This window comes from Dryobates pubescens, chromosome 21 (genome assembly GCF_014839835.1).
Source record: "Dryobates pubescens isolate bDryPub1 chromosome 21, bDryPub1.pri, whole genome shotgun sequence".
NCBI classification, from domain to species: Eukaryota; Metazoa; Chordata; class Aves; order Piciformes; family Picidae; genus Dryobates; species Dryobates pubescens.
This window is the reverse complement of record NC_071632.1, coordinates 11,129,176-11,154,064: the sequence shown is the minus strand read 5'-3', so window position 1 is coordinate 11,154,064 and position 24,889 is coordinate 11,129,176. Positions and strand designations below refer to the sequence as shown.

Sequence of the window (24,889 nt, the reverse complement as noted above, 5' to 3'; positions counted from 1 at the left end):
TCAGCACCTCTCCAGATGCTCCCAGCCAGCAGGTGGTTGTGTGTGGGGAAAGTGCAGCCACCAGAAAGGTGGCTGCAACACCCACTGCAAACACCTTCCCAGGCTCCCCTGTCCTTTTCTTACACAGTTCTAGAAGAGAGATGCTGGACTTTGCTGACCTGAGAATCAGATCTCCTCTCTCCACCTTGGTTTGGAGGTAGTACATCAGTAGGCATACCACAGAACGTTGACCAGAAGAATTTTCAGTTCTGCAAACAGAAGGCAGCCTCTAGAGGACATGCAAAATCCCACACAATTACTCAGAGATGAGGCAGTCTGCTCATATTATGAAGTGCTTAACCACCTTCCCCCCCCCCAAATGTGACTTTTCACCACTGTGTGTGTTTCTCTGGCACTACTAAAATGCAAGGACTAATTACATTTGTACAGACAGTACACAAAGCCAAGGCATGAGTAACGGGCCTTGGAGACAGCTTCTTCTGGGCCTATTACTCATTGCAAGGGCAGGCTTGAACATCCCAGCATAGGAGCCACCTGCTATTATTGGCTTTTCTTCTGCTATGATCATAGAAACAGAATTTTGCTTACAAAAACCCCAAACCCACAACAAAACCATCACATGCAAGAAAGACTTGCACTAATCACCAGACCCTATCTTCCATGCTTTTCTAACAACCAAAGGCAGCCCCAAGCAGTGATTAACAGCCGTGAGGCAAGAAAATAGTAGGAAAAATGTATTTACCTCAGCCAATTATTTAAAGTTCTTATGAAACGAAAGCTTTGACAAACACTTATTGTCAATTATTCCGACTGGGCAAGCCTTCACAAAGATGTAGATTCAATATTGGAAAGGGACTAATTGCTGCTAATCGGGACGAGTTCTACCAATTTTGTTGTCATCTTACAAATTCCTAACCTGACAGGAGGCTGGATAAGGAGGGCAGTGTGTCCTTCCTAGACCCTTCTGGCTTCTCCGGAGAGGCGCAGCCTCAGGGCGGCACTGCCGGGGCTAAGGCTTTCTTTGAAGGCGGGCAGGGGAAGGACACAAGCGTCTTTCTTAATTTGCAGACGCCCAGAAAGCCGGTCCGACAACCCTGCCGTCGTTCTCCGGCCGCAGGGCCAGGCAGGGCGGCGCCGCCGGGAACCGCCATCTCCGCGCCCTGTTCACCCCGCGCAGGCGTCCTGCGCGGCGCCGCGCTGCCTACAATTCCCGGGGTGCTCCGCAAGGCGGGGGTGGGGTTTTTAGAGTTTTTTTTTCTTTTTTTTTCTCCTTTCCTCCCCTCGGAGGGGGAAGGATGGGTGGGGAAAGCGAGAGCTCACGAAAGCGAGGCGAGGAGGAATCCCACAATACCAGGCGGGTTGCGAGCCAGGCACTGCCGCTGTCTCTTTAATGCAAGAGGAAGCGATGCGGAGGGGTGGAAAATGGCAGAGTTGCAGATGTTGCTAGAGGAGGAAATCCCTTCTGGCAAGCGGGCTCTGCTCGAGAGCTACCAGAACCTCACTCGAGTCGCCGACTACTGCGAAAACAACTACATCCAGGTGAGGGACGACGGGCATGGCACCCGGGCCAGCGGTGGGGCGGGCAGGTTCGGCTCGGCTCGGCTCCCTGGTGCGGGTGGTGGGGCCGGAGACGCCTGAGGGGCAGCGCGGCGCCCGGCTGCCCACGCCGCGGCCGCTCGCCCCGCAGCCATTCCCCCGGGTTTGCCTTTTCTTTCAACTTTTCCAGCTGAACGACTGGACTTCCATCCCCCTGCTCCGGAGGGGAAGGGAGGAGGTTATTATGTCAGTCCGGCTCGGAGGGTGTGTCTTTTTTTTTTTTTTTTTTTAAAACCCCCCCCCCCCTTTATTTTTTTCTTCTCCTCCCCGTTCCCCCTTCTGTATTTTTTTAATTTTTTTTTTCTTTCTTCCCTCTCTCCTTTATTTATTATGAGTCACATCCCAGAGACCTCCCTGGGCTGGGGTGGGGGCTGAGCAGGGCGTGAGGGCCCGATGAATTTCTCCGTGTGGCCGGCTCAGACCCGGTATCTCCGGTTTTCCCCCTCACTTCCCGGCGGAACTGCTGCCTCTGGGGGCAGCCGCCGGGCCCCGGGGCGGCGGTCGGTGACGGTCGCCGAGGCGGGCAGCGCCGCTCCCTTCCCCGCGCCCGTGCGAGGCGCTGGTGCCGGCCGCCCCCTCCGCCGGGGCCGCCATCCGCAGCGGCGAGCGGAAGGGCCCCGCACACGGGTGACATCACGTAATTCGGTCATCGGCGGGGCTCCGCGATGGGAACCGTGCGCTGGGTCCTCCTCGGCGAGGCCAGGGAACCGCGGCTCTCGGCGTGGCGCGTCGAGGTCCGCCCCGCTGCCGAGAGCGGTTTGTAGGGGCAGGAAGCTGCCCCCTTACTCAGGCTCCGCTGTGTGAGCCGGGACTGGCGTTTCAAAATGGCAATCGGTGCCTCTCGCGGTTCAGACGCCCTGCTCCAGTCAGCTCACGCCGGCTCTCCCATGTTGGAAGAGGCTCCGCTGGTTGGAGCATGTCTCTACCAGCCGGTGTGGGTACCCCGGTTCCCCACCCCTCGCCCCCACTACCAATGCTTCTTGGCCTTGCTTTAAATCTATTTTTGTGGGGCGACTTTAAGCACAACTGGTCATTATTCCAGGATTCGAAGCACATAACTCGAGAAGTCTGTATATTTGGTCATACTGGTGTAGATACAGAACCATCCCGAGATGCTCAAATTCATCTTCATTATTTTTACAAAAAAAAAAAAAAAAAGAGGGGAAAAGCAAATAAACTCCTTTACTAGCCGGCTCGTAAACTGAACTTGTTGCATCTAATACTAGACTACCTGTGCCGGGTATTTAATACAGGTTGTTTGATTTTCTGGCATCTATCACTGCTGGAAAGATGTCCTGCTGCTTGTAGTAATGGAGCAGCAGGTTTGAATATACAGCTTTAGTAACATAAAAATCTGGGTTTTTTTCCAATTTCATTTGTCCTTTCCTTTTATAATTAACCACTTGGATTAAAACTGCTCCAGCAAGCCATGTTTTTAAGATCCTTTTGGGGTTTTTTTGTGTGTGTGTGTGCTATGTGAAGTAGTATGAGTTAATGTCTATTTACTCTTCCGAGTTGTTTGCTCCACCCAAAGAAAGCTGCTGATATAAATGCTTCTAAGAGGCGAGGTTCATTTGGTTTTACTCATGGGAAATATGACAAATACATGAGCATGGTAATTGCGGCACAAGTTTTGACCTGTCTCCTGCTCCTGACTTTTTTTTTTCCCCCTGTGTCAGAAAGTTGCTGGGAATCTTCAGTTACATCATTTTCTTCGGTGTCCTAAAACTTGTCTTTTTCTTGTTTTCAAACAAACCAACCAAAACCCATCAACACTTCAGCTAGTTCCCATTTGGTCATTTGTGGGGTTTTAAAATTTTTCTTTACTTTTTTTATTTGGTAGCTCATTTTCACCTAGAGCATCAAGGTCAGCTGGATGTGGGATTGGCTCAGTCTGTTTTATCTGCGGTACAGCTGTGTTTACCTCTTTTAAGAGGAAGCTGGAATTCTAAAATTCAGAGTGAGGACTTGCACAGGAGCTGTGAAAACAAGCTTGCTTCATGTGTACACTCATGGTACACTTTTTCAGTAAAAATGACAAAGATGTGGCTAAAATTCCATATATATATATGTTTTAATGTGGGCTGGAGGTGGGTTTTTTAATCAGCACTTTGTACAAAGCCATCTGCTCTCCAGTTGGACTACTGAACAGATTATACTTCCAGTGCCTGTGGTGGGGCCACTGCAGGATTAGGCGGTGTGACACAGGGCACTGGGTTATGAGACTTGGGAATGTGGTGTGCACTGTGACATGGGGAAGGGAGGAAAAGGGAGGAAGAGGCTTAACCAACACTGTTTGTGTTTAACATAATCATAATTTTATATGAAAAAGGCAGGCCAGGACAGAGAGCCTGGCCATGATGTGAGTGCAGAAGTGGCTGTGCATCATAACTTACCCACAGTATGTGACTGATTCAATCTGGCCTCTTTGAGTTTGGGTAGCTTTAAATCTTGAGAGTTTTCTCTCTTTTTGTGGGAAAAGGCTATGTGCTTCTTATTTAGGAAAACTTACTGTGTGCTGTTGCCCACTCTGTATTGTGGCGTTGAGGTGGAACAAGTTTTTGCTGTATTCAAGCGGTATCTGTATTTTTGGATCTGAAAACACATGAATCTTGTTTCATCTCTTTCACTTACTCTGAGAAGATTTCTGGTAAAATTTCACTCTTGTTGATTTTTTTTTTTAGTTTTCTTTTTTTAAAGAGAATTTGTCTTCAGTGTTTTCAGGAAATAAATGAAACTTCTTCATAGATGCCATATATAAAAGTAACTTCCAGTATCTAATGCATTCCACAAATCCTTTTGCCTGCAAATAAAATCTGGGATTAGTCCCTTTGTGTGTGTGTAACTGTGAAAGGTTATCTTAAAATCTGTAGCATGAAGATACTAATGAGGGATTTCATCACTATCCTCGACATTATGAACTGTATCAGAACTATTACAGACATAACATAGGGAATTAAAACCCTTACAGGTCTAATTATAGTTCTCCAGCTGAAAACATTAAATTCCAGAGAGCTTATCCAGTCAGTTTGGTGGCTGAATGGAATTATTTTCACTTTTTAATGAACTTATTTACAATAACTAGCTTATGAAGTGTTAGAAGGGCACAGGAAACCAGCACCTCCAGTGTTGCTGTGCTGATGGCTTCCTTTTGAACAAGTTCAGTTGACTGGTGTAGCACAAGGAGGCCTCACTGTGCTGTAAAAACACTGCTCACAAATCTCCCTACTGTCTAAATGGGATATTTCTTGTAGCTGTGTTTATACATAGGCAGGTGCATAGTTCTCTCTGCTTCCAGACCACTTGGGAAGGTCTATCTGTAATTTTTTATTTATTTATTTTTAAGGCTCAAATACCATTTTAATTTGACTGCAAGAGCCTCTAAATGAGTAGCTTGCAATATGTACTACTTGTGTAAATTCTGATCTTGATGGTATCTAGTGGGTAGATTTAGCAGCTTTAGAAAAGAAGTGAAAGACCTTTTAAGGAAGTAAGAGCAGTGTTGCCTAAACGTGTGGGGATTTTTGCTGTCTTCTTATTTCCTTCTGTAGCTTCCAAGCAGTAAGGGGAAACTGGACTGTGAGTTAGCAAGGCTGTTTTGGGGAAAAGAGACAAAAGATTTTGGTTTGGCTGCTATTTAAAAATCTCTTTCCAGCTGGTAGAAAAAATAAGTGTGAGCTTGGGCAAATGTGTTGCATGCAAGGAGTTTCACAAATCCTTATATTCCAGTATGCAAATAGGAGTCCTTTCTGTTTGATAGGTTGGATGATCTGCATCTCCTGAACAGTAGGTAGTAGATACTGGACTGGAAATAACTATTTTCCCCATGATGTTTCTTGTTGCTTAGATGTTGGTGAGTGATCTGGCACTGAGTTTCGTTGTCTGGTGTGTGGAAGGTGGCTTACCTTAGTGCAGTACAAAGTCCACTCAGAATGTCTAATTCAGGAAGTGACCTGCTTTAAAAGGCTAAACTTCTTAAATTGTCATTAACACAAATCTTTTGTGCTGTGAGAACATGCATGTTCGTGGGTTAATTGGTTTGCATTGAGAACGAAAGCAGTGATCAGGTTTTTCTTTCCTAGTTTTGTTGCTAGATTTGGAGAATTCTGAAAACAACCACCCAAATTAAGCCAATTCTCTTTCTGTAACACCAAAATATGATTCAAAATTGGACAGCTTGAGAGCAACAAGATGAAATATGGATGTACCATCCACTATGCTTTGTGGGTTTAAATCATATTCTGTGAGAAGTTGCGAGCTTGTGCTTTCAAGCACTGTTCTTCACAAAGATAGTCTAAGCAAATGCTTGCCAATAGTATAAAAGGCACTTGCTATTGTTTGTGAATGTTTGGGGGTTTAAAAACAATCATAATGTGGATACAAGTTGATGGTTTAGGCTTGCAGCTCTTCTGTGCCTCGTACAGGTGGTCTGTGGCAGTGCACTTTCTTGTTTTGGGAAATACAGCTGTATATTTAACTCAAAAGCTATGGTGCAGCTTCACTGAATCATCAAGGGATTGCAGGATATGGATCCTGTGGTGTTGTACACCTGGTTTGGGTCTGGGGGAGGTGGCTGAGCTCAGACCAGCTTTTCCAAATTTGCAATATGTCCATTAATTTTGGTACCGTTGGTTTAAGAAGCCAGCAAGATGTCAACTGCTCTTCCTGCTCCATTTTTTCTTTGGTATTTTTCAGCAGATGATTTTATCAGCACTGTTCTACCTTAATTAGGTGGAGCAAAGTGGATTGCCATAAGCTTTTACAGGTGCAGACTTCTTCCACAAAGGAAGTGCCATCCGCTCCCTCCTGTGTTGGAAGGAAGAAGCTTGCAGGTTGTTTGTTGCCAATGTATATTGTGTGATCCTTGCTTGCTGTGCCCAGCCCTGTGGAATTGTTGGAAGGAGGAAAGAAGAGTATGATGTGCAACTGTCTATTGCTTGTCTCCCCCTGGATCCCTGGGAGCTTGTTGGCAGTGTGTTTAACAGTGAAAAGAAAATAGATGAGCCTTAAGGAGGGCTCATAAAGTGGAGCCCTTGTTGTAGTGAAGGTAACAGTACAGGAGCAGTCTGTGTACAAGAAGGAAACATTGTACCTTTGAGGGGCAAAGTTCCTGTTGGGATCTGTGCTACTGATCTAAGTTTAACAACAAAACCCCCTGAACTCTGAAGGGAAAAAAATGTCCCTAGTATCTGCCTTTAGTATTTTGAACTGTCTTCATTTTACAGAAGCATAAATGGAGGCATAGAATTTATAACTGACTTATGGTAGGTCACGCAGGGACGTGCTGTTGGATTTGGGAACAGAATCTAATTGTCTGGAAGTACAGTGCTGTGCACAAGGGTTTCCCCCTCTCACCCTCTCTCTTTCCAAATGGCCTCAGCAAAAAGTATGTATCTGCAAAAAAGCAGAAACAGTGTCCACAGCGACACTGCTATGAATCCCTGGGGGAAAACAAGCACCTGAAACCATCATTGACCTCATTAGCAGCAATTACTTTGAAGAGTTTTACATATCTCCTCTTATAAGAACCTCGAGATTCTAATTTTTTGCTTTGCAAACTCCTGGAGTTACATAATGCTCATAGAACTGTGTCTGCATGTTGGTGGGTCTCTGTCTTGGTAGACACACAAGAAGTTATCACTCTTCGGTGAAAGCAATCTGTGTTTGACAGTTCTGGTGACTGAAATCTTTCTTATCTGCAGACAGCAGAGTGGCAGATGTGTGGACAAAGTGCCAGTTCTGTTGTAGCAAGGTATCCCTGAGGCATCAGAGGATATCTTGCTCTCTCTCTGCCTGTGTTTGGTCTTAATTAGTAACTAAGAGGAAAGTGTCATGTTGTGGTTTTTATTTGTTGCTACCTGGTAGGAAATGACTTGTGGGACTCGGTTACTTAGTGTCCAGGCTTGTTCATAATTATCTGAGCATTCTTGCTCTCTAATATTTGTGTTACTGAGAGTAGTACTCCTTTGTTGTTCCTTCCACCCCTAGATTTGAGCACTGGTGGCCAGAGATGGGTGGGCATGGTCATAGGGATCCTCCCTTCCCTGCACCCCTAAGTAAAGGGAAGTAACCGCTGAATTCGTAATAGTAGATATGGTGCCTCCCTTTTCCTGAGCTTGTGCTGGTGAGGCAGATACCACAGACAGAGACTTGATGTCTCTTGTGGGTTGCAGAAATAACCCTTTGCAGATCAAAATGTGCCTAGAGCTCTCGGAGGCCAGGACCAGAGTGCTGTGGAGAATTGGTCATGACCTGCTCCTGAGCAGAGCTCTGTGAGCAAGATAGTGTCAGCAGCTGCCTTTCCTCCTGCCCCGCCAGCCTGCCAGTGTGTCCTTCTGACAGTGTTGGGGGGGGGGCTGTGTCATCTGCTTAGGGCTAGTGAAGTAAAAAGTGTTTCTTACAGGTGGGGCTTTGGAGAATCCATTTATTGCACAGCACATGAGAGAAGAGCTCTAAACTACTCCTCTTGGTATTAGAGGGAAGTGTGTTCTGTTTTGTTGGGTTGTTTTCCTTGAGTTAATTAGTATGAGTGTGGATGCCACCTTTGCTTGAGACTATGCAAATAGTGTTACTCATTACTCACGTGAGCCCTTAATGCAGTTAACAGGAACTGTGCACACTTTGCAGAGTGTAGATTTGTTACTATGATGCCAAAATTTTGCAAGAAGAGGAGAGCTGGGGAACCCTGCATGGGGATTTCAGCTTGGAGCGAAACAAGAGAGCATCATTTTCAAATACTGCTTCTAAGATTCACCAGTCTGTACTAACATGAGATGAAACTGGCCACCAACCTGCTGGCTAACCTGACAAAACAAGCTGCTTTTACTCTGGAAAAGACTGCTTGAAATATGTTTAGTTAGTAAGTGCTAGGTTTGACAGAATAAAAAAGGCTCTGAAAATTCAAACCTCTTAATTTAGGCCCCTCCTGTGATAAAGTCTCTTCCTAACAGCCACAGATGATGTGTGTATCTTCTGTCATCATGGAATATTCTAAAGGAACAGTGAATACTGTCTGCTGCGATGAGATACAGCTTTCTTATGTTCCTTGTGTTAAGACAGTAGCTATATTTGTGGTAGCATCCTCCCTCCCTCTTCCTTCCTCTCTTCTTTTCCAAAGAGCCCAAAATAATAACTCTGTACTCTCTGCAGCAGGAGTTAGAGTGAGCACACTGCTCAATGTTGTGAGGAGGCTCTGATGCCATAGTGGTGAGCAGTTAATGAGCTCCTGGGGAAGAGGCTCTGCATCACTTTCCTAATTTTATTGTGACCTCAAAGACAATTAGGAGTGAAATGTGGTACTCTTCCTACTTATGTTAAGAAAGCAGGAGGCCTCAGAACTTGAGCAGAGGAGGAGGCTTACTAAAACAAATATTGGTTTGACATCCTTAGAGTTGAACATAATGTTCTGACTGGGTGGTTCCAGGAAAAAAAATACAAAAATTGCTTGTTTACTACTTGAACCATAACAGCTCTTTGAAAAGAATTGAAGTGGAGATTTTTCTGGCTTCTTTCTCATCACTGTTTCAAATGATGATGCTTTTTCTAAGCTATAATTTACCAGGTAAGCAGAGGGTGTGTGTTTGGCCTTTTTTCTGGCTAATCTTTCACCAGATGCATATCTTCTCTTCCATCCTCTCATCTCCTTGTTGTACTTTGGGCTCAGCAAATCTGTATTTGTCATGGTATTTGTCCTGCAGCAGGCATTGTCAGCTGAGCATCCTCTTTGACTTCATTGTAGCTGATGTGCTGCAAATTAATATCTGAACTATGATCCCTTTGCAATAATTCTGTGTTTCCTGGAGCCTAAGATAAGAAAATGTCTCCATAGAAGAAAGGCAAGAAAAGAACAAGGTGTCCAGGCAGCTGCATCAGGCTGCTGCGGTAACAATTAGGGAGCTGCAGAATGCTGTGCCGTGGCTTGTCTATTCATATACCTGATAATGTTAATCACTATAACAGAGCTAATTGTTACTAGTGACAACATTTCCCTCCTTACTTCTTCCTAATCTGTGATCTTAATGTGAATTTGCTGATTTCTGTCTTGCTGTTGAAGTCAACCTATCTGCTTTCTGGCGGCTTTTCCCCTAGACCTGTTGTCTCACTTACTCTCCTCCTGCTGCCAATTACTGTGGACTTTTCTTTTGCTACCATTGATGCCAGAATGCTCTCACCACAGTTTCTGCCTCTGAAACAGACTCACGTGCTTGCTGTCTACCTCATTGACTTTCAGTGTCATTTCAGATCTCATCTGAAAACCTCTTTTCCCTTGCCTATTTCTTTTAATTAATCTCTTTCTATTATTTAACTGTATATTTTACTGCCTTGCAGCTTAAATTATGCAGCTGTTTTTTCCATAATGCCTTTCAGAAAAACAGCTTCTACTAGGCTAGGTTTGAATAATTTGAAACCAGCAGCTACTGGAGGCATTTATATATACTTCATTTTTTTTTTTTAGATTGCCTGTACTGGCACAGAGTTGAGAAAAAGACCTTGGTTGGGAAGTGGTCTGTAAGCACCTGGGGAAGCCCTGATGAGCAGGATAAAAGGGAAACAGAAGGCAGCTGGGGAGATGTGGTATACAATGGTACTGACATGCTTCTGTCTACTAGCAAAACTCTTAGGAGGCCTATCACATATCTGTGGCCAGGCCTTTCTTATATTAAAAAAACTGTCTTGTTTAGGAAGCTGGTCCTTTTGTTACTCTGAGACCAAGGAGTGGAAAGGGCTTAGTAAAACTTCTTTGCTTGGAGGTCTTTGGATCTCCTAACAGCGAGGGCAAAGTGGATGTGTCAGGGGAAATGATACTCTGCTAACATCCATTAGCAGGTATATATACACAAAGCAGAGCTGGACTTGATCCTGAAGGGTTTTCATAAAACATGATTCTAGCTTCCAGGCCTTGTGGCAGGTGGCTCGAATGATAACTTCAGTCAAGGTCCAGAGAGCATTGGACTAACAAACAGAGATATGGTTGATAAATGCATTTATGTGGGGCAGATCCTTGGAGACCTGGCTGGGGATCATTCAACTTTTGATTTGCTGGCTGACTTGCAGGATTTCTAAATCTCTGGGAGATTGGTTTTCTGATGCAAACTCCTGGCTTTGGCTGCATTTAGATAAAATGTGTGTCTGGTCTGGAAGAGCTCTGCTGTGCAAGGGCTCTCTTCAGATACCGTGGGTGTGTTTCTTGCTGCAGCAACCGTATGTTCTCCCAGCACTGAAACGATCTGCTTGCTGCAGGAGTCCTGAGGCTTGTCTGGGAGCGTTGCAAGTACATGTTGTCTTAAATGGCAGCAGATTTTGTATCTCATAAGATGTCTTTAGCATTGAATGTTAGATAAAATTGCTGTTGCCTTGGGTGTAGTTGAAGCTTAGGCTCATGCAGTGCTGCTTCCTTTGTGAGAAGTTCTGTATCACCTGAGTAGTGACTGTGTAATTTCTAGATGTATATTTCATTTTGGCAGTCTGTCCTTTAAACCAACAGAGAAGTATGACAGTCAATGGAAAGCTCTCTAGAATGTGTTGCCTCTTCTGAAAACCTCCTATTCATGAAAGGAGGACTTTAAACCTCGGCTCCTGTCAGTGCTCTGTGGTGAATATTGACCATCCAGAGACTAAGGGAGATGTTTGTCATTGTGAGAGAGGCTTGTGCACTGGGGATAAAAGCCAGCCGTGCAGGGATATGGTACCTGTGGGCTGTTTGCTCCTCTGAGGGGAGAAGAGTTGCTGGCTTTGGTCCTGACTGTGGGTTGAGTTGGGGACTTGAATGTGTTCCTCAGGCATGGAAAACTCTTAAGAGTTAATAAACTATGTTTAATAACTTTCTGCCTTGCTGACAGAGAATGGAAATAGTTTGAAAGATGGTTTTTGAGCAACTCCAAGTTTCTGGTAGGGATAAAAGTATGGGAGGAATGGGGGAGAATGTGTAATGCTCTTTCACTGCATGTCTTCAGCCACTCTGTCCTGCTGTGATGTGGTAGAAAGACAACATGAAAAGCAAATATGGTTACTATTTGCTTTCTACCTAGAGCAGACAGCTAGAGAGGTAGCTTTACTTTTCTGTCCAGCTTGCTGTAAGGGGTTGCTGGAGCAGTGCTGGGAGCAGGGGGAGCATGAACTGAAGCAGGTACTTACTGGCTGTATAGCCTCCCACAGGGCCTGTGGGGATGAATGTGGGGAATACTATGAGTCATGCTTGTCAGTCTCATAAAGCAGGAGGCTTTTTTAAAATTGCCCTTGGAGGGGAAGAGGTGTTTAATGGAGCAGTTGAGAAGGAATTATGCAAAAAGAGAACATAAATAATGAGCAAAAGATACCTATTTAAGGTTCTTGCGTCCTCAGAAAATGGCTAAATACAAACTAACCACTGTGAAAGTTAAGAAAAATGCGTCATCAGTAAGCATAAAGATGTTGCTGTTCATGATGATGTGGAAGTTCTCCTTTTGTGACTGGGAAAATGAATTTCTGTAGCTGTTGAACAGAAATGGTAGGGTTTTTCCTTCCAGTTTGCTTAAAAAAACCCTAAGATGGGAAGCTGAAAAGCAGTTCCTCTTGTAAGAGCTGTTTGGGAGGGGAGGTGGTAAAAAGACTACTCTCCAGTTTTGCTTTGGATATATCTTCAGTATGTAGGCTGCTTTTGCATAAGAAGTCTTCCCTTTTCCATCCCCCTGTATGTGCAGGGTTTCATTTACATGTAATGCTGTATATTCTTTGGTACAATTGAGAGCATATTTTTAGGGTATAAGTTTTTGGGTTTTTTGCTGCTGACAGCCGCTTCTTACTGTTTTAAAGGGTTTCAAACTAAGCTTCTGAAATGGAATTATTCCAGTCCTGGTTTTGCTTGCATCTAGTCATGTTCTCGTTGTCAATAGGCTGTTTTCTCTGAACACCACTCATGTGTGGTTTTAGTAAGGCCACTTACCCTGTCAAGTTGGTCACAGGCTAGATAGTAGTAAAGCATCCTGGTGTCCCTCCTACAGGTGCTGAAGTAGAATAGTTCAAGGATTGGTTTACTACTGGAGGGGAGTGGTGGGTGGGATAAAGAGTGATGTGCATTTGATTATTCTCATTCATCTGGTTGCAGGGAAGTGCAAGTACTGCTGTTGTTTGTAGGACTCTGCACCTCCTGCGTCTGCCTAAAGCTGCCCTCCTCACTGCTGCTATGCTGACACCACATCAACTCTCTCTCTGAGAGACAGTTTGTTTTATTTTAACACATTCTTTAAAAAGAATATTTATTTTCTTAAACCCCAACACAACCCCCTTATTTCCAAGTGTAACATTCTGTTTCCTATTGAAGAGCTTGCTTTCTCTTTTTCTGTTGGTTTCCATACGTTGCCTTTTATCTGTTACTGGATGTGGAGATTACCATAATGATTTGCTTGTTACCTGTTGTCCTGTTTGGTTTTTTTGATGGGAAAGAGGCAGTGGTATATTATTAACTTGCCATTCCTGCTCTCTCTCTCCTCCTCCTCCATTTTCTTGAGCCATCTCTTTCGTTCTGTGGTTCGTGTTGGGTTGTTTTAGGAGCTAGATTCTTACTTGCTGGAATGACCCAGTATTCAAATGAGCTTATGTATGCAAGGTTTTGGAATGCTGTTGCTAACCATAGGCTCAAATTTCAGCATAATACAAAGTAATTCTTCTAAAAAAACTCAACTTGGATGTTGTGTGCTTACAGCCACTATCAGATAAAAATTGTAAAACCAGGTCCAGAAGTGTGTGAAAGTCCAAGCAATATTAGCAGCTGTTCATGTGATCAGATGGAAACTGCAATCCATGACTATCACCATGAGGTCACTGTATAGCCTGCATGCTATGTGAGAGCAGGCCTGGTGCTGAGAAGCAAGCTGCTATAAGATTCTGGAGATCCACTGCACCAGCCTTGTGGGGTATGTTCAGGCCCTTGGATGGTTTCCTGATGGACTGAGTATATTCATCTTCAAGGCACTAAGTAGTCAGCAGTGTAGTGCTGCAAAGGATGAGGAGAGAGTTTGACCCTGTAATGGCCTTTGTTTTCTTTGTCTTAAAAAAAAAATACTGTGACTTTGGAAACTGCCTGAGCTGTAAAATCTGGCCACCAGCTGTGTCAAAAGTGCCTTTCTTGCACATGAGAGCTCTTCCTCAATTGGGAACACTTGCAGTCTAGACATGTGCTGGATGTCAGAAGGCCTGTGTAACTCTTGGCTCTACATTTTGGTGCCTTGAGATTCTTCCTGGAGCTGGACAGGCCTGCTAATGACTTTCCATGCTCTCCTTTCCCACTTTCTGTCCTGTTTTGTTGTCCTGTGGTATCTCTGACATCTTCAAGTGAAGAAACACGTTGGGGTGCAGAGCATAGATTTGAGCCTGCTTGCTTTTGGAGCAACCCTTCTGCAGGTGCTGATGTTCAGTGTAGCTGTTTTGGAAACGGCAGTTGAAGTTACTCTGTTGTATGGGTTCAGAGCACTTTTGGCATACAGTCTGTGATACCAGGACATGCTGAGGTGCCACTGTCACTTGATCCTTCCTGCTCAATCTTCTTGTCTTAACCTTACTTGCTCAGTGCAGACTGGTATGGTTCCAGGCTTGGCTAGAAGGAGGGCTAGAGAGTGAGGATCTGGCAAGAAAGGTAATCTTGGAAGCTCATACATAAAAAGGTCATCCAATTTTAGATTGTTGCTTGTCTTCAGATAAAGATTATTTATCATAGGATTTTGGGCTTATTCCTTAAGTTTGATTTATCAAAACAGAGATGAACATCTGACTGAGCACTCAGGAGTCCTTGAGAGTAAACTGAAGAGGTAAATAAATTCCATAGAAGGAACCACATTATTGATGTTACGAAAAGTCGCACAGTATGAGCTGAAAATCTTTACCCCAAAACAGGTTTCTCTGAGCTGCCTTGATTCAAAAGCTTGCATGACATGTAAATCTACCCAGTTCTGATGTTTCACTCCAGTTAGATTTCTCCCAGTTAGAGGGATATTAAGGTAATTAGTAAATACTAAAGTGTCCCCTTCCTATTTCTGTGAAAAACAGCTCTCTGGTTTATCAGTGAACATGGCTGTGCTACATGAGCTTAAAATCTGTGGGTGGGTGCTGGCATTTAAGAGAGTAAACAGAAAGCCATTTTAATTTCAAGCCCTATTACAGACAGAGAACAGAAGATCAATATTTGAAACAGTGCATAAGGAGACAAATGGAATGTAAGTTTTCTAATTCCCTTTTATCTGCTGTCTGATGTGCTGAACTAATCATATGCTCCAAAGCCTTGGGTAGCTTTGAGTGCTGAAGAAGGAAGACTGCTATGGAAATGCCCAGAGTTTCTTTTCCTAGCTGACAGTCTGAGGGTGGCATTGGTTTATGTTTGAAGTTCATGCTCATGTCTCTGATGTCCGAGCCTGCTTCATGTGAGCTCTGAAGAAGCTTTTCTGTAATTGCATCGGGTTGGAGGGGACCCTGAAAACCCATCTTGTCCAATCCCTGTTGTCATAAGGCAAATCATAGGCACTGCAAAGATGGCACTGCAAGGAACTCACAGGTACAATTTTGAAGCAACTGTACACGCTGATACCGTGCAGAGCTTTACAGGAATTGAAGATATGGTTTCTGTCCTGGGGCTTGTGTTGTACAAATCATGGAAAACACAGAAAATAAGACTCAAACCAAATGTCTTAAGCTTGCTGCATATGCAGTGTTGAAGTCTCACTAATTCAGTGTTCAAGGTTTGTGTGAAAATGACACATGGGCTTGTCTGCTTCTGTCATTTTAGTTCAGGGTGCTGTGCTATTTTGGTTTTAGACACAGACTATAACAACTGACATTAACAATGTGTTGTGCCAGCATATGTTTACTGTGACATCTCCTCTATTGGATTTGTTAGGAGAAGAGAAAATGCTGTTTTCCACAATTTTTTTTTTCTTTTTAATATTTATTTTATTGAAGGGAGTGATTTAGTCCAGAGCCAGCATGACCACTGTTTGCTGCATTGGGCAGAAAATGCTGCTAACGGAGCAGCTGGCACATATCTTCCCAGGCTCCATCTGTCAGAGTCTGCATTGCTCTGTAAATCGCACTCCTATTGGATAGATCCCCTTCTTCCTGTAATGTTGGCAGCCTGGATTAAAATGGAATTCCTAAGTTGATTTTTTATTATTATTATATATATTTTTTTAAAAGTTATTTACCATTTTACACCCCCCCCCCCCCCCATGTTTTTGTAGGCTGCTTCTGCTCTCCTTCACAGATCTATCGAAGTCTGTGTTAGTGTTGTGAGTGCTGTGTCTTGTGGACTTGGCTTAGTTTAATTAAAACAAACATATTTGAGGGTAAGGTAGGTAGTAGAAGCTTAATCTCAGGTGTGGTTCTCTGCTGGGTACACACAGGTGAGAATGGGCTGGGATCTGATGACCTTCATCACTGTATCTGGGCAAGTTAAACACCAGGGAACATTCATCTTGCATTTTTTTGTTATCAAGACCTTAGACATTTTTACCATCAGGAGGCATACGTATGTTTGTGTATATGTATGATATAGACACGTTCCTTGCTGTCCTTTGGAATGAGCTTCTTCCCATAAGCGTGAAACTTTTCTCTCTACCTTCCCCAGAAGAGACAATGATTAGAAAAATTGAGACTCTTCTTTTTGCAGTTAATCAACAGAATAAAAAGCAACTTCCAAGTAACAAGATCTGCAGGGAGGCTGGGACAGATTGGCTAAATTGGTCTTGGCCCATAGAAATGCTAATTTGCTATCAAGGCTATTCAGGACTGGTCAGGGGAATATTATTGATGGAAATGAAGGATTTGCTTCTAGCTGATTGTCTAGCATGTACAGGATTTGGGGGAAGGGCCTGTCTGCGGCAGAGCTTGTGAATTACAGGCGGTGCTTGTTGCATTGTCCTGCGTGTTTGCTAAACTACAACCATTTGGTATATGCCTTGTCCCTTCAGAGATGGAATAGCTGACCAGTCAATGATCTTTGTCAAGATAACATTTCTAAAAATAGAGGGTGAAATCTTGTTTGTGGGCTGTGGTGTGTTTCTTGCTGTGGTAGTGATCACCTTGCCGTCTGGTGCCTTGAATGAACGCCAGCTTGATTGCACAAGGTCTTTACCTGGGGAGAAGAGATTTCAAGTTCTGCCAGTTCCTCTGCATTTGATAGGGCTGAGTTACTGCATCTTATCTTGGAGAAACCTGACAGACATGGTATTATTTCATACCAATGGGTCTTTTTGTTGTGGATGCTGGAAGGAAGTTCACTTGAGTTGAATTGTAGGTGCTAGCCTGTCTGTGCTTACTGAGGTTTTCTGCCTCAGTAGATGGGAAGAATTGCTGTTGACTGAATGTGCTTGCAGGAATGTCATCATCCTGGTTTTAGTTTGGGAATTGCTGTTGTGAGAGGCATCTTGGGGTTTAGAACTGTTCTGAATGGTTAGACCTCTTTCTGTGTTTCCCCGTGTCTAAATTCCTTCCTACTCCTGGAACAACCAGTTATTAAGTGGTTGAGAGCTTGATACTTCTATTTGACACCACTTTTCACTACATGTGTAGAGAGAGGTGTGTTGAATAGTCAGTGCTATTTCTCATTTTCACTCAGTGAAGGATTGGCTGCCAGTCCCCCTGGAGAGAAGGCCTTGGACAGGAGGTGAGCATGTTCAGTGACTGCAATACATTGCTATTAATAGCATGCAAGATATTGGGAGATTAAAATCTTGAGATTTTATGCACCCCACCCTCACTCCCCCAAATTCAGGAATGGTAAAAAAGTACAACAAAATTACAAGTGACAGCAAATCACTTCAGTAAAACACTTGAAGGGTTTTGTGCTGTGCATACTGTAGTACCTTTGTGATGCAGAACTGGTGGAGATTTGGGTGTGCTCTGGAGCACATGGGGTTTAGCTTTAGCTCCCTTTCATTTGTAGGCTAGGTTTACCCTGATGTTTTATCAGGCTGTGCTTGTACTATGTTCCTTCCTGTTCCTTGTCCCCGCATTAATGCTTGCTTTTAAACTTCCCCACATCTGTTTTTACTGTTGATAGTAGTGATATGCATGGCAAAGCAGGTGGCTCCAGTGGGAAGAATACTGATGGGGGCTGATTATGTTGAAGACAGTGTGCTGTAACCTTCTGAAGTTTCACCTGTGGTGCTATGGGAGGCTGTCTCTTGTGCTAGTGTGTTGGGCAGAGGTTAAATTTAAACTTCTGAGCTAAGTCTCTTGATGGCTTATTTCACTTTCCAGTTGGGGTAGTAAGGTGCTGATCAGTGAGGAGCAGTCTGTAGCTTGCAGGCAGGTAAATACTAGGCCTAGTACAGCTCTGTTGATACTGGGAGATACTCAGTTCATCATCCCCTTGGAGTAAAAGCCATCTTAATATGCTCTAGGGAGACTATGGCATAAGCACAGAAAGCTGATGTCCAGGAGACAACTGACACATCAAATTCATGACTGCCCTTACCTGGATGGCACACATGGCATAAGCAACCTCTGCTTGTAAATTTTGAAGCTTAGTTTCCTCTGCCACTCTGAAATTAGATATATCCTTTAAGGCTATGGTTGTGATGAGAGATCCATGAATGCTCCCTGCTGAGCACCTGCTAGTAATAACCACAGTCTGTTTAGATCTTGGGTGGCTTCCAGGTCATAGTTGGCACCTGAAAGTCCTTCAGAAGATAGGAACTTGTGGCACTTCCTGCTGTGACTTGCCAGTTAGACTTTCCTCTTGCATGTACGTGATATTCTAGTGTACTACCTATCAGTGAGGCAAAAAAGTCTACCATGATGCAGTGTGTGTACAAAGCAGTCTAACAGGCTTCAGGAACTATAATGAAGGGGCAGCCAATTTGGTGTGATCTGATGAGCTGCCTTCTGACCGTTGTCAGAGCCTGTTCTTATGGTGGGGCATTTATCTTGGAGTTTCAAACAAAGTGAGTGGATCTAAAGTGGAGAGAGGGAAAGCAGAGATTGGAGAACAGGTAGTGAAGGTATGGACCAGTGCACTTGAAACAGAAGTGCTTCCAGAGATGCTTTTGCAGTGTAAGCTGATGCGATTTTTCAGGAGGAAGCTTGACATGCAGTCGTGTGCTGTATGAACTAGAAGGTGGTGGGAATTGGCTGAGAGAAAGCCGGGTGGGCAGATGGTTTGAACACTGCATAGACACTGTTGCAGGGACGTGACTGTGTGGGTGGCAGTTCGGAGAGGAGGAGAAAAATTGGACTGACTGCAACTTGTAAAGATCAGCTGCTGCTGGGTGATGGACAGGCTCCGCACTGTTTGACCTTAATGTGTTACTGAGCTGAAGAATCAGTAAATGAGATTCTCCCCTCTTTACTGTGGCAACTGCTTGGGTGCAGTTTTGACTTGACTGTAGTAATTATGTAGAGTTTGAAAGGATGCTTTATGTTGTTTTGCACTTGACAAAAATAGAGGCTGTGCAGTGTGGAATGCCATGCAAGTTTGACTATCTTTTTGTGTGTATCTGGGGGGAGAGGATGTTAGTGTTAAACTTAGCTATGTGAAAGCAATTTCAAACTGCAGTTTTGCCATAGTAACATGATTAAGGGTGAACTGGGGATACAGGTGGGAGCTTACTTTAAGAGGGAAACTTCAAAAGCTGTGATATTCTAAATTTAAGTAGTATCCACTTTGCTACTAAAGGCCACTCACTTTCACTTATGTCAAGGACTGCTGGAAAAACAATAACATCTTTGAAGCTTTCAACAGAGCTCAAAGTATTTCTGAACTATTAGAAAAGTAAATCAGCCTTTGTATTTTAAAAATGTGGATAGTTAACTGCTGCTCTGGTATTACACTGAACTACTTGAAGGCATGGAAATCTGCATTACCTTAGACACCGCTTTTAGTTTCTGCTTCAGGGAGGTGAAACTAACAGTAGAAAACACTGGAAATCCCAGCTCGTGGCTGCCACACAGGTCTTGGCTTCACCTTCTCCCCTCCCCCATTTACTTGTTGTGAAACTTTTAGCTTATATCTTGCAGATGCCAGCAGTTCTAATTTAAAAAATTGAAAGAAAAATGTGTCAAATTAGTTTTAATATAAGCTGTGACCTGAAATTGCCTGAATTATCTGCAAAGCTTGAAAATACTCCTAACCTAATTTCTGCTAGGACACAAAATACATTTCACATCACACCTGTGTTCATCTAATCTTGTTGCCAAACTAATTGTTTAGTCAAATAACCAATGCTAGGTCCTTGGGCAGAAGAGGGCAAGGCTTTTGGTCAACAAATCATTAGAGAAGAAACTTTCTATGCACTGAAGTTTTCTCATTTGACATCACTCAGTAATTGAGTAACCTTTGTAAGCTATTGGTGTTTGGCCTAACATTACTCAGTTGAAACTGTGTAATAAGAAAACTGCTGAAGTAAAGGCCCCACAGATCTACACTAGAGTTTATGTAAAGTTAAAATCATGTCGTCTGTCTTGTTCAGTAAATCTTTTGTTTCAGATATTGCTGAAGTTGCTGCCAGTCTTTTCACCATTGCCCAAAGTGGTAGAAGTTCAAGGATAAATCATGAGCTATTTTCTTTAGGTTCCAGCTCAGCAGGACAGTGTTTTTAAAGTTATTGCTAGTGGTGGTTTGAGGCTTAAAATACCCTCTTTGGAAAGTCAGGAGGCTTTGAGGAACTTGCTTCTTGAATCTTTACTAGTTGTTTTACAGATCCTTTACCACCAACATTTGTTTTCTAAAGAAGCAAAATGACTCTTACTAATGCTCTCTGACAGCTAGATATGTCATGGTCCTTTTTAGGTGAAAGGTAGCATTTGGAAACACTGAAAAATAGAGTTCTGCATGGTGTGACCTTAGTATGTGAAATAGCTGCATTACCTCCTAGCAACAGATTGCAACTGTTCTTGCTGCTTTGCCTTGTGGAAGGCTTCTGTCTATGGATCTATCTGAAGGATGACATTAACCAAATGTTCTGAGCAGTATCAAAACACTGCTGGGAAGGTTAATAATGAATAGGAAGAAATTTCTTGGATTGGAGGAATTCAGTCTTCTTTATAAAACTCTTCAGTTAAAAGGTAGCCTAGTGTGGTTTGTGTTGCAGTATGCAGGTCATGCTGCAAAGTTGTGACGTACTTGAACAGCCTTCTGGCTTTCTTAAGGCAGGAGGTACAAGGGATTCCTTGTTAGCTACTGCATCTTTTTACACCTTACATCAGGGGCTGACTTAACACTTGTGGATGTTAAACTAAAATATTGAAGTGAAGAAATTGAGTGAGATATAGGAGTGAATGAGTATGTGGAAAGATGCAGCAGCTAATAAGGAATCCTTCTTATTTCTCTTGCTTTAAGAAAACCAGAAGGCTGTTCATGCACATTAGAAAGTTGCAGGTCAAGAGAGCCCATCTGCTCTGGTGAGACCTCACCTGGAGTACTGTGTCCAGCTCTGCATGCCCCAACACAAGGACATGGAACTACTGTAGTGGTTCTGGAGCAGGGTCACAAAGATGATCAAAGGACTGGAGCACATCTCTTATGAAGACAGGCTGCAAGAGTTGGGGTTGTTCAGCCTGGAGAGAAGGCTCCAGTGAGACATTAGAGCAGCCTTCCAATACCTGAAGAGAACCTACAGGAAGGCTGGGGAGGGACTTTCAAAAGGCCTGTGGTGGTAGGATGAGGGATAGTGATTTGAAACTGGAGCAGCAGAGATTTAGGTTGGACATTAGGAGGAAGTTCTTTACAATGATAGTGGTGAAGTACTGGAACAGGTTGCTCAGGGATGTGGTTGAGGCCCAATCCTTGGAGACATTCAAGATCAGACTTGATGCATCCCTGGGCAGCTTGATCTCATTTGAAGCGTCCCTGCTGACTGCAAGGGCATTGGACCAGACAAGCTTTGAGGGTCCCTTGTTGCAATCTGTGAATCTGGAAAACACAAGGCTCTGTCGAATGCAAATGGAATTTCTGTGTTTCCTTACTTTGTGCTTTATATGGTAACTGTGTGTTGAGTGTTATTCAAAGAAATTAACAATAAAAAATAGAAGTCTAGTTGGAATGGGCTATTAATATGAACCTTGCCTTTTGGTTGCTGAGATCAACTGACTATTCCATAAATAAATAAAATGAGGAAGAAACTATGTTAGCAGTGAGTCATCATGCACTGAGATCCTTCCTTGTGCAGTGCACCTTTCCTGCAAAGGGGACAAAGGAGAATTCTGGAGAGCTGCAGTATGCAGTAACTTCCAGTTTGAGTAATAAATGAAGTACATGGTCTCCACTGCCAGCTCCCAGGCTGTGATAGAGGGAGCACTTCAGAGTGGGTTGCATTGTATTTTTGAAGTGAAGAATGGCTTGGTACCTCCCAGTCTACCAGTAAGAGAGGATTTACTTGGTCCTTGTGTTTCAAATCATGTAAGCAGTTAATGATCTTGGATGGTAACCTGCCTCCTGACTACAGGGCAATGCCTCAGGACAGGCTGAGGACTCTGATTTAACAAGGTGTGATTTCAGGGGGAAAGTGATCCTTTCTTTATCTTTTTTTCTTTGCTCCTGATGGCTCAAAATGTGTATTCTTGGTCAGGGGAAATGTCACAAAGACTCTTGCTGGCAGGAGCCCTCTATGCACACCATCCTGATGTGGGAGGGTTGACTTTGTAGGTGGCATGTGCAGTAGGAAACACCCAGCTGTGGGAAAATATTTCTCTGTCTGACTGGCACGGGATGTGTGACCTCAGAGAGAGGGTGAAGGCTGCATGCCAGTGTTGGTGGGAAGCTGGAGGCTTGCTGGGAAATGAAGGCTTGGGTGGGCTTTAGAAACTCTACTTCAGCAAGTCATGGTAGTGTTGGGTTTTCTACTGAATGAACTGGTTCTTGGCATGTTAATTTTGGTTAAATACTTATCAAATTTTCAATCTGATCTTATTATTGAGGATGTTTAAGATGGAGATGGAGTACTTTGCACAATCAGAATAACCTGATTTCAGTTTGTATTTTTTTGTTACTGCCTTCCCACAGCCTTTTCCTGGCCTTCAGCAAACATCTTGTTCTTTTGCTTTACAGGCTCCAGATAAAAGGAAAGCATTAGAAGAGACCAAAGCCTACACGACTCAGTCTCTAGCCAGTGTTGCTTATCAGATCAATGCACTGGCCAACAATGTATTACAACTGCTGGACATCCAAGCATCCCAGCTGCGGAGGATGGAGTCCTCCATCAACCATATCTCCCAGGTAATCTTTTGGAGGAGGCATTATCTTGTCTTGTATTATTCAACTGGATAATTTATGTTGACTTCTCTTGAATTCTCTGACTAACATGACAGAAAATGGTGAGGCTTTTTGTCTTTTGATGTTTATGAAAGCCACTTTGTTGTGGAGGTCATGACTGAAATAAACCATTTCCTTTATAAAGCAGCACTGGGATTATATTTGATTTAAAGCAGGAGTTAATAATGAAGATTCCAAGATCTGAAGCAGCAGCCCCAGGGGTGCAGAGAGAAGTATTGTTTCTGAAGGAAGTCCAGGTAGAGATACCAAACCATATAAGTGGTGGTGTTTTGACATTGCAACCTATGCAGTAATCTCATTTGTTTTTATAGCCTTGCAGGATGTAATTTCATGATCTGCATGGAGAAGGAAAGGGGTACACATGCTGCCACTACTGCCCAAGCCACTCTGTCCAAGGCAGTTGGATGACTGAGCTGACCTGGCTTGTACTATGCTTGCACATTGCTAGAGTTGATGTAGGGTGGACATGGAAATAGGCAAGGGGACAGAACAGACCTGTCAGTGTCAGCCCACGTTCCTTTGGCTGAACCCTCTTACTAGCTGGCTGCTGCTGTGGAGGGAGTTGCTGCTGCTACCTACCTTGCACCCGGTCTGATTGTATGGTAATTTAAAAAGTACCTGCAGCTGAAACAGGAAAGTAGGAGGGAGTACAGTTGCTGTAGATAAGTTTCTATGACTACCTCTGAAGAAATAACTGGATAAAGGATTGACCTACAGGCTTCCCAAGCATTGGAAGCCCTTTTATACTGAGCACTTCTTGTGTGTTTCAGAGCTGCAGTCTGTGTACAGTGATTATTGTTAAATTCTCATTGGCCTACTGATGACTAACCATACAACATGCCAAAATGTTTGATACTAGCACAAAAGGTGTTAACCCTCTGTACTGTTTGCTGCTGCAATTGAAGGCACTGTGCTGAAAACTATTGAGTCACCTGATACATGAACTGTTTGCTAAAGACTGCGAACAATCAGTGCTTTGTAGAGCTTTTGAGGAGTGTTTAGCAAGGTCACTTGCTTGTAGTTTCTGTCCTGGCTGATCTTTTCTGAAACTAATGCTTGCAGACTAATTCTGTAAAATCAAACTTGCTACAGATACTGCACAAATACCAGCTCAATTGTTTACTTGGAAATGCTGCTTCTGCTTAAATGCTTCATCTGCATATTTTAAATCTGCTGTTCAGCTGCTTTGATAGACTGTTTCTAAAGTCTTCAAGGTCTCCAGTGTCTCCTTCCCCATGCTCATATCAGTTGTGAATATTTTCATGCCACTAAAGCATGGGGATGAAGATGTTCTCAAAATGGAATTCTCCATGAAAACCACATTGCCTAGAAACGGATCTGAGGCATTGCCAGTCGATTACTCAGCTCTGGGAGTTGCAGCAAAGAGCAGGTAGCTGAAATAAGCTACACTTTGATAGTTTTCCTGATTTAAAAAAAATAACTATATAGTAGAAAATCCTATGGCTTTTCAGACCTGCAGACTGTTTGTGTTTCCCTGCTGTGTTTTAGTCCTCTGTGCATGTTTTCCAGAATGGCTTTAGGCTAAATGGCTGGACAGCCAATCTTGATTAGTAGCCACTCAAATGTTTTTCACAGGTTGCACTGGGTTGGAAGGGACCCTCAAAGGTCATCTTGTCCAACCTCCCCTGCAGTCAGCAAGATCATCTCCAGCTAGCTATTTGCCCTTCTTCACTAGAAAAAGCACTTAAAAGAAGTTAGATGATGGAGTTGTGTTAAATTCTTGTCACTGGGGTTGAATTTGACAGGTGGAAAAATTGCTTAATTTTATAGGAAAACATTCATTCAACTTTGGTTTCTTGTTGAGAGCAAAACTAGAGACTGTGCATGAGCAATGACCTGGTGGTGAGGGAGTACTGCTCTGAGCACACAGACAGTGAAGAGCTCCCGGAATGGCTTTCTTGGAATAGGCAGAGCAAAAGCCTGCCCAGCTGTGTCTGTATTTTTCTGCATTCAAATTTGTCTTTCAGCTGTTGTGTGGGCCCTGGGTGACCTGCAATGTAACTATTTACTACACCTGATATACAGAGCTGTGCACAT

General features: G+C 43.5%; 1 protein-coding gene across 8 annotated transcripts in view; it reads left to right on the top strand.

Annotated features, from left to right (window-relative positions):
* Positions 1-1,280: 1,280 nt before the first annotated feature.
* Positions 1,281-24,889, top strand: part of ABI1 (abl interactor 1) — a 69,902-nt gene continuing 46,293 nt past the window's right edge. For 6 of the 8 annotated variants that reach the window (XM_054171510.1, XM_054171509.1, XM_054171506.1 and 3 more), the window contains exons 1-2: positions 1,304-1,539; positions 22,607-22,774. In XM_054171510.1, the coding sequence (XP_054027485.1) occupies positions 1,423-1,539; positions 22,607-22,774 (285 nt within the window). In that variant the 5' untranslated portion in view covers positions 1,304-1,422. Of the gene's footprint in view, positions 1,540-22,606; positions 22,775-24,889 lie in introns of all 8 variants that reach the window. The other 2 variants (XM_054171514.1, XM_054171513.1) reach the window with 1 other exon arrangement.